The sequence below is a fragment of the Montipora foliosa genome, chromosome 8 (genome assembly GCF_036669935.1).
Source record: "Montipora foliosa isolate CH-2021 chromosome 8, ASM3666993v2, whole genome shotgun sequence".
Taxonomy (NCBI): Eukaryota; Metazoa; Cnidaria; class Anthozoa; order Scleractinia; family Acroporidae; genus Montipora; species Montipora foliosa.
The window spans coordinates 6938154-6948153 of record NC_090876.1 but is presented as its reverse complement, the minus strand read 5'-3'; the positions used below and the strand labels follow the sequence as shown (position 1 = coordinate 6948153).

At 41.6% G+C, this 10000-nt stretch overlaps 1 protein-coding gene across 1 annotated transcript in view; it reads right to left on the bottom strand.

Annotated features, from left to right (window-relative positions):
- LOC137968215 (collagen alpha-2(I) chain-like) overlaps positions 1–10000 on the bottom strand; it is a 72255-nt gene that overhangs the window by 49518 nt on the left and 12737 nt on the right. The window contains exons 4-8 of the mRNA XM_068814833.1: positions 9690–9817; positions 8013–8054; positions 5606–5659; positions 4507–4644; positions 2085–2153 (exon numbers count right to left, since the gene is read on the bottom strand). Coding sequence (XP_068670934.1) covers positions 2085–2153; positions 4507–4644; positions 5606–5659; positions 8013–8054; positions 9690–9817 — 431 coding nt within the window. The remainder of the gene's footprint in view (positions 1–2084; positions 2154–4506; positions 4645–5605; positions 5660–8012; positions 8055–9689; positions 9818–10000) is intronic.

The window sequence follows — 10000 nt, the reverse complement described above, 5'->3', positions numbered from 1 at the left end:
TAGAGCAGTTTGTTTTCCGTTTTGTGACCACTGAGTTGTGAACAATTTAATTAAATTTTCAAAGGAAATAATATTGTCTGTAAAGTACAAAATTAAACGATCAATTTGACATATAATTCATGGCAGTATCTTGCTCAGAAAAATTCTACAAGGGAAAACGTCCATGAATCATGCAAGAGAGACATGTTTCACACTGAAAACGCTTTGGCGGTTTTGTACATGGCATTGATTTTATCCAACTTAATTATTGTATATTCCTGTTATAATTCTTCTTCGGCAGTCCATCGATTCGATGATGACTGTTATAGAGAGGGGTTTTTTGTGCATTTACGTAGGTGGGCCGCAAGTCCTGCATTTGAACGGCAGAGCCGCCCACAGATGCAGCATGCATGCCCGGTTGATGTTGCAAGAGTGTGTCTTCTTTCATGGGCTCGATGATATTCCACCAGACGCTTCCCTTCTATGCATCCGATTGATCTCCTCACCGATGCTCTCCAGTTGCTTCTATTGGAGGCAGCTTCCTCCCAGGTGTCAGGGCAAATGTCTGTGTTCTTCATGTGTCTCTTAGTACATCTTTGAAGCGGAGCTTCTGTCCTCCTTGCTTCCTCTTTCCTTAGCTTTTGGGAGTCTGGAGTCAGACATGCGTCTGACATGCCCAGCCCAACGTGGCTGTGATGCCGTGATGAGTGCCTCTGCGCTAGGTGTATTGGCTCTTCTCAGTACTTCCACATCAGGTACTCTGTCTTGCCAGTGGATCCCTAGGATTTGACGCAGGTGCCGTAGCTGAGTTCTGGTGATTTTCTTTATGTGCGTTCTGTAGAGGGTCATACACTCAGTAGAGTAGAGAAGTGCGGGCAGGATGGCTGCATTGTAGACCTTAACTTTGGTTGTCCTCTTGATATCATGTCTTAACCAAAGGCGCTTGCGCAGAGAACCAAAGGTTTTGGTGGCAGCTTGAATCCGACGCTCTACTTCCAAATCTGATGAATTGTTGCTTGTAACTGCGCTACCGAGATAGATGAAATTCTCAGCTGTGGAGAGTGCTGATCCATTCACCAGAATCTCTGGGCTGTTATAATTACAGCAATACTTTCAATATTATTTCAAAATAAACAAGTTGACATTTACATTGTTGTTCGAGATACAAAGTGTGGAAGGGTTTTACTCACATTTCTTGTATTGTTAACTTAGATAAGTTGAGTAGCAATACTTTGAAATAAGAAATTACAACTACTATTGGGTTCCAAAAATGGCACTCTTGATACAAATCTGCAAACTATGTATTTTATTGACTGTTTCGTTGGCATTTAGCGATAGGTACTACTAGTTTTTATTATCTGCAAAACCAGACCGTTCCAGCTAATCAGTACTACCTATGGGATTGAGAATAGTCACCCGTGGAAGCCAAATCTTATTTAAGAAGTCGTCTAAAAATAACTTGATCTGTGAAAATGCCGTTACATAGACCTAGTATTGGAGTTGTAGTCTACTGCTTTTGGACGGTTGCTGTACCGGCTACAGTAGCCTGCACACAGGCTCTTCGTGCGTGGAATTGCGTGCGGTCAACACTCCAATTCCGCAGCTGTTGACCGCGCACCATTCCACGCACGGAGAGCCTGTAGAGAGCATTAGATTCTAGGACGAGAACGACTACGAGTACGACATTTTCTCACAGAACAACAGTGAGCGCGCGCAAACCATCGTCATTTTGACGGGAAAAACGTGATACCGCCGTCATTTTAGTACGAGGTTTAGCAAAAATGTTGTCGTGTCAAAACAGTTCAACAAAACAGTACCACTTTTGGTATTTTGCGATCAGCAAGAAGGCTCAGCTACCAGCAATAAGGATAACTGAGCAACCTATGCTGTCAACAAAGAGTAAATTAGGGCAGTCAAATCTCGTACTCGTTCTCGTCTTCGTCCTAGAACCTAAAGCTCTCTTGAGTGCAGGCTACGGCTACAGCGATGATCCCACGTTTTTCCTGCGGTCTATCACCCCTGAATTCCGGTCGGTGAACTGTTTGCAGTTCGATATTCGCACTGTAAATGAATTTAAAGTGTTACAAAGATATGTGCTACTATACCGGTTCTCCTTGAGCGCCTTTTATTTCTACGAAACCAACACTCGGTCCTTTATTGCCAGGCTGACCAATCTGAGAAAGGAAACGACAAAATTTTATTCAATATGAAATCTACTTGATATCTTTCGTGTAACATCGTGAGTTAGAGATATCAGTTAGCCCCAGCTTTTTAATTCCAGTCCTTACTCTTGTTTTTTTTTTTCTTTTAATCGAAAACCCCTCAAAAAGAGACATCTTTCTATTTTGATTATTGACAAGTTTCAGTGTTGTTTCCCTTTATCTGAAAGGAAGGCAATGCCTTGATCAAGAACGTTCCTAGTAAGCCGAAAGAAAGGGTAGTAAGTTAGCCTTTTCGTAACCTCTGTGTTCATTTTTACATTCCTTATTTCATTGTCTTGAAATGATCTTGAAAGCACAAGTGTCGCAATTATTGTTAAAACCACAACCACACTTTTGCGCTTTAGGATATGTTGAATATTTTTTCATTCTGCATTCAAGAACGAAAGAGGCGTGGAGCCTTTGTGACTCAAAGCTTTTCACTTCATTACAGTTCATTACAACTTAATCAAATGAAAACTCTTTGAAGAAATCTCTTAGCTGTTTTCCCTACCAAACAAGCCATGTTACGATTCGTGAGGGCAATCAACACTAAAATTGCCTATTCCAATTCATTGATCACGTTACTCAAATCACGAAATGCGACTCTATACCCAGAAAAGACTGAAAATCATCAGGATTGCCAATCATCAGTAACAGAAAAAATCTTTGACTTTTCCCTGACTTCTCCCTGACATCTAAACAATTTTCACTGACTTTAAAGTTGGTGAATAGTTCGCTTCAAATTCGCTTCAGCTCTTCTTTTTTCGATCTCTTTGCGCTTTTCACGGGATTTTGTGCGCAAAATCTTGTGAACTGTGAACTGACTTTGACAATATAAAATATTTGTCCTGACTTGTTACAAAATTCCCTGACCTTGAAAAATTTTCGTTTTTCCCTGATTTTTCCATGACCTTGGCAACCCTGAATGTCAATAGCTGGCAAAGCAACCCAAACTTGAGATCATACATAGACCATGCAACAGCTGTCAGAGACGAAATCGCATCGAAGTCAGCTTTGCTAACGCAAGGTAGCACGATCACTATTTATAACGGAAACGCCAATGAAATCAATTTTTATACGGATCTAGCTCGCAGTACTTTCGCCTGATTACCGGTCATACCGCTAAGCAACAGGAATTTCTGTAACTCTCGCGTTTTAATTAGTGCATTTCAATCCTCTGAATGAAGTAGGATGGAAATAAAATTCGACCTTTTTTAGATAACTGCAATCAATTTAGAAAAAAGCGCCCTGATCTACAAGCAAAATGTCCGTACAAGGCAGAGGCAAAGCTCAGGGCACTAAGACTTAGTCCAAGTCTCGATCAACCCCAGCAGCCGGCAGGTCTTCAATTTCCCGCAGGTCGCATTCATCGCCTCCTTCGAAAAGGCAACTTCGGTCTGATTTCGAGCGACCGAGTTGCGCTGTTCTCGTTTAAGTAACCTAGACTTCAAGGATGATTGACATCCACACGCAATTTGCTTGCTTGCTTGGTTGTAATGTTCTGATTAGCAAACGGTACTCGTGTGCAGCCTAGCAGTCTCTGGTGTGAAAGCGAAAAAATTAAGAAATCCTGTAGCTATTCCAGACTGTTATTTTCTTGACCTGTAGCTTCTCTTGTTATCAGGGATAGGTGCAATAAGCCTTTTGCAACAAACGGTCACGTGGTACAAAATCCGCCATGCTGGAGGGCAAGCTCATTATTATTCCCCCACTGGGACATTAAAACAAAGGCAAGTCAAGCTTGACTGGTTCAGGTCTCTTTGTTTTAATGTTCCAGTGGGGGAATAATAATAGGGAGCTTTAGCAACGACGACGGGAACGGCAGCGAGAACGTCTTGTAAAAACATAAATTCACGTTATTGCGATCACTTCGCGACTATTCCAAGCTTTTTAATATGACAAAGGTGTGGCAGTCCCTCAGGAATGAAACCGTTACGAGCGGCGCTTAATTTAGGGGAGAAAAATGAAAATTTATCTCCAAGTGCTGCCGTTCTCCATAACACCTCAAACTTGGTTATTTCGCGTTGTTGCTTTGCTGACGACGGCAAAGAAATGGACAAAAATGAAAAACGCACGTGCAGGGCGTGCAAAGCTATTGTTTTTGCCCACTAAATATGCAAATTTGTAACGTTCTCGTTGCCGACGCCGTTGTCGTTGCTAAAGCTCCCTAATGAGCTTGCCCTCCAGCATGGCGGATTTTGTACCATGTGATCGTTTGTTGCAAAAGGCCTATTGTTTCTTTCGTATCATCTATCGTTTCCTTCTCCAATCACAGGCCACGACTGGAAATCTACAGGGTCTCTAAAACAAACAATTGCATACTAACTATTGGTCCTGGTTGAATTGGGCTTTCCCCGTTTCCTCCATTAGTGACATTATTGAAGACAGGACCAGGGGGTCCAGGGGGACCTGGACGTCCCGGAAGTCCTATTATTCCCTTCGATCCATCGTTTCCAGGTTGGCCCTAAAACGAAATAACATAAATTATTAAATTCTCAACCTCGGATAATACATTTCGCGCGCTCTGATTGGCTCACTCAATCTCGCTTATCAGCTCATATACCTTAGTTCAACCTAATAAGGTAAATGATTGCCGCGCTAAGCGTTGCTAAGCTAAAAACCTTTTAGCCGGAAAGCAAAATTTTTCTCTGAATAAAGCCATGCAAAAATGAAAAAAAACTTTTTTTGTAGAAACTTTGAATCAATTCCGACGTTTAGAAGTACGCGAAAAGGCAAGAAATGTTTTTGTGATGAGCCTACGTCTGTCTGACCACAAGGTATTACACATCATCGCATCTTCATCAAGTTTTTTCGATTTCGCTCGGATTTTCTCTCTTTTTTCGCTCGTATCTCGTACTTCCAAACTTTTGGAGTTTAAGGAATTTAAAGGGACACTGTCACGGGCTGACATGCGCAGTAGCATTCACTCTCTCCGAGACTTGTCACGCTCGACCGCCATTACGGAAATAGCGGTAAGTTGAAGAATTCTGCATATATTTTGCATTAAATCAAGTTTATCTAAAGCAAATGCTATCTTTATCTAAAGCAAATAACCCTCTGTCTTCGACCTTTCGTTTCCGCCCTGAGTTGATGCGTTTACCGCCATGTCCGGATCCTCCGCTAGACGCCATTTTGAATTTGTGATTGCTAGTAACTTGAAAAAGTCAGGCTGACTTTTTCAAGTTTCGATCAGCTACACGAGCATGCGCAGACCGTGACCGTGTCCCTTTAATAAAACAATTATCCCATTCGCGCTTGTTGGATATGAGACTGGTTATAGCCAGCTCGGCGCTACGCGCCTCGTTGGCTATTTACCATGTCATATCCAACGCGCGCTCATGGAATAATTGTTAATGAAACACCGAAGTAGAAGTGCGGTGCTAAATATTAACAGACACTAAAAGACATTATGAATAATTTCATACTTTAGGTCCGCGATCTCCATCAGAGCCTTTGGGACCAGGCACACCGTTATCCCCCTGTAAATAAATATATGACAAATAATAATTATATAAGATAACTGTATATAAGTATCAAGTGTATTTAGCCGGGGGGGGGGGGGGGATGGGGGTCACTAATTGGGAGCACCATACAGAAATGGTTGGTTGATTTTTTCAGGAGAGGGGAAAACCTAAGTACCCGGAGAAAAGCTCTTGGAGCGGAGAAGTGCACCAACAAACTCAACCCAGATGTCACGCCAAGTCACGGTTGCTCTCACCACTGCGCCAGCCCTCCTCCTAAATGACTAGTCCTTAAAATTATAATCCTTTCACGTCCACGCCAAAGCTCCTTAATTAAAAGGTAAAGGAGTCCATAGTTGCTGTTAGGAATATATAGTGCGTGACAGTTGTTTAGCGCTACATCTTAGCAATCTTGATCTTAGCAATGACGTAAACAGAGTTTCCTTAGCAACCTCATCCAGAGGGTATAAGGACCTTTTTTCTTTGAATTTGGAATCGGTGATTGAGACGTATTAGAGATACAACGAATGGTTAACTGTGAAGATTAAAATGATATTATACAACGAGGACGTGAGTGACTAGTGTTGATATCCGCGTTTCCAACAGTTGCGAAGTAAGATCTACATTCTATACCGAATTTCTACATTACATCACCCGGTTTGCTTTAAAAAAAAAAACCGCGGGGAGGGAATTCATGAAAAAAATTGTAAGCGTTTTTAATGCCATTATTAGGGAGCTTTGGGAACGACAACGGCGACGGCTACAAAAACGTCACAAATTTGCCTGTTTAGTGGGCACAAACAATAGTTTTGCACGCCCTGCACGTGCGTTTTTCATTTGTGTCCATTTCTTTGCCGTCGTCAGCAAAACAACAACGTGAAATAGTAAAATTTGAGATTTTATGGAGGACGTCAACACTTGGAGATAAATTTTCATTTTCCCTAAATTAAAGCGCCGCTCATAACGTTGCCATGCCTTTGTCATATTAGGGCGGATTCAGACGGTACGATTTTTGTCGCATGCGACTACGGCTTACGACAAGCCCAAAACATGATTTACGATTGTTGTGTACGTCAGAAAAAATGTCGTAGCATTTTAATCGGGAGTTTAAGAAACGACGACGGCTACGACTACGACAACGCCACAAAACAATAATATTATTGGTTAAAAGAGCATAAATAATCGTGCTGCACGTGCAGCACGGATTTTAGCAAGTATGTTTGCGGTCCTTTGCATAACGACGACGTGAAATCACCAAATTTGAGGCTTGACGACAACAATTAAGCCTAAATATTGTTTTAGGCCTAATTAGGCCTAAGGTTAGCATTTCTAAGGGGTTTGGGCTTTTTCAACAGTTACGTTATAACCTCAGTCTGCATTTTACCCCTGGGCCGCCGTCTGCAGTCCGCAGTCTGCAGTCTGCAGTCTGCATTTTACACTGACAGATCTTAAAGTCCTTATTTTAAAACGCTACGACAATCCTAAGTCATGTCGTAGGTCTGTCGTGAGCTTGTCGCATGCGACAAAAATCGTACCGTGTAAATCGGCCCATAAAAATAAACATTTTCTTGGACGTTGAATATTGAGGTAAAATGGTTCAGCATTGTCTGTATTATCGACAACGATATGGCGGACATCGTTGTCGATACGAGTACAAACAACGCTGAGCCACGTGACATTCGATTTGTTTAATTTACTCATCGGTACAGCTTGCACGTCGTCAATCAAGATATTTCTCCCCTTTAACTCTGTAAAGAACTACACTGATAAGCCTCGCAATAACTCGTCATTAAAAAAAAAAAAAACCGAGTAATGATTTTGGACCACTTTTCCCCTTTGTGAGATTCTCCGAGAAAATCTTTGGTCGTTCAGCACTGCTTCTAATCTTAAATTCGTCCAACTTCCTTCGAAGACGGGACTGGTTTATGTTTTAATAGCTAGCGCTTTGTCTTAAATGTAGGGTAAACACAGCAGCGACTGTCGATTACTGTCTCTCCGCCGATGGGGACTCCCTGCTTTACTCTTTAGCTCGGCAAACTACTGTCTTAAACGCTATGACCACGTGCGGTAAGACAGAGCCAACAGTTAACCGAGCTTTTTACTACCTTGAAGTTTTACAACAAGCAGTTGTCATGGTGAAGACGCTATTTTGTCCTCGTTTATTTCAAGACCCTAATTTTTAGTGTGTTCAGAGTTTGAACCAAGGACCACCGGCTCTTAAGTCATTATAAAAACAATAACGTATTCCTAGGCTTTTCCAACACGGTGTTTTACCTCGATTATACCCGAGAACAAATGAGTATCATTTAGTCTTCTGGAACGAATCACACCTTACAGCTTTCAACGACATCACAAGTAATTAAACGCAAACCTTTACTCCCTTTGGCCCAGGATCTCCAGGTTCTCCTTTCCGCTAGCAAATTGAGATGCAAACAAAACGTCTTTTTCTGTACAATAACACTTGCATAATAAAAGCAAAATCGTGCTACCACACTATTAAGTGACCGACAACAGTTTCATAAACTTCTTCATCGTCGAAGTGAAATCTTGTGAAAGATACGGACTACTGAAGAAACAAAAGCTAAGAAAATACCGAAAACTTAAAACGCGCCGTTTTAAATTGAAATTAAGTGCATGCTTGTGTTTATTGATACGTTAGCCAAAACTCATATAATATAATGGGGGGATAAAGATTCGAAATTTTACATAGACCGAGCTGCCATGGGCCAGCCTAATCCAGGCTCTTAGTTGGTGGCGACGAGCGAAATATTGTCCGGATCGAGAAAAAAACCAATAGAACCTCCGCCTTCCATCTCCCTAGTATTCCTACTCGCGCTCGCTTTTTCCTTGATCCTGACTACTTTTCGCTCGTCCTCACAAACTAAGAGCCTAAAACAGGGTAGGCAATGTGAAAGATAAGTTGCACCGTCTAATAATTCTTTTTGTTTTTTTGTTTTTTTTTTTTTTTTTCTGGTTACATTTCCGATGACCATTCTCTAAAAGTGTCTTTTTGGCGTAGCAAACTTTTAATCGCGGCATCAAACATGCAAGCTTTTCTTCGTTTAACATGGGTACCATAACTAAAACTAGAAAAAAAACACAGGTTAGTTAGTGCGGGGTTAGACTGGAATTCACCTCAAGCTTTTGAATACTTAGGTGAGTTATGGCAAAACACGGTGAAAGTTCATGTGGCGTGGGAGGAATGAAATGTCAACAAATCCATCTCCCCAATTCCTGCACGCCCCCAAAAATCCTATATATCTTATCTTTCCGTTTAGGGGTCTAAACATTTCATTACTACCTTTTCCGTGCTGTTCTTTTTTTCTTCTCTTTTTTGTTCCTTAAGTGTGTTTTTTTGTTACCAAGTAACATCTGGATGCACGGTTTTGTGCCCAAAATGAAACGTGTTATGTACTAGTCAATTGAAACCATGCCCCCACCCCCGGGACGTAGTGAGGGATGTAACATTCGTACAGTGTTACATTTAAAATTCCCCCCCCCCCCCCCCAATCGTTACAATTAATCGTTACAATCCTCACTTTCATGTCCCCAATGTGTAATTACAAGATTTTACCAAGTTCATATTAAAATTTTTTTTTTTTGTATCGCTGACAAACGCGATAGCTGCCAAGGTTTTCACCACATCTTTGCAATTGCTAATGGAATCGTTCTGTATACCTTTGCAGGCAAAGCAGCCAGGAGGGAACGGAAAGAAATGTTACCCAAACAGTGATAATATCAAAGCCTTTGTTGCTATAGCTTAATTACCTTCTCTGTTGTCTCTGTCATGTTGACGCTGGAACGTTTTTCGATGCTTGGAATCTGTCAAGGCTAGCGTTACAAGCCCCGCGAAAAATCCTCGCTAATTTAACAAACTGTTACTGTCACCGTCCGACCGGAGAAATGCGCAGCAAACGCGTACTACCAAGGCCATGTCCCCGATACTCCCCCGCTACCTCCCGGGGATGGGGGGGGGGGGGGGAAAGGGGGCCGTGGTTTCAATTGACTAGTGCATTATAATACATCATACACCTGACCTTATACTTACAATAGGAGCCGGGGGAGGAGGGGGAGGAGAGGGAGGGGCCTGTGTCGTCGTTGGTTCTGGAGTGGTTGTCGGAAGCGGAGTTGTCGTGGGTAACGGAGTTGTTGTAGGTGGCGGAATCGTGGTAGGTGCTGCAATTTAAAGACATAGAAAGTACGTAACGTTAATAGGATTTTTCGCTCCAACAAAATTATAATAATAATTTAATACTTCTATAGCGCAAAATGTATTACAATATATGATCTAATGCGCCTTAAAAATACAACTAAATTTAAATATAAAATCTAACTATGTAAATCTAAGCTAAATATTCT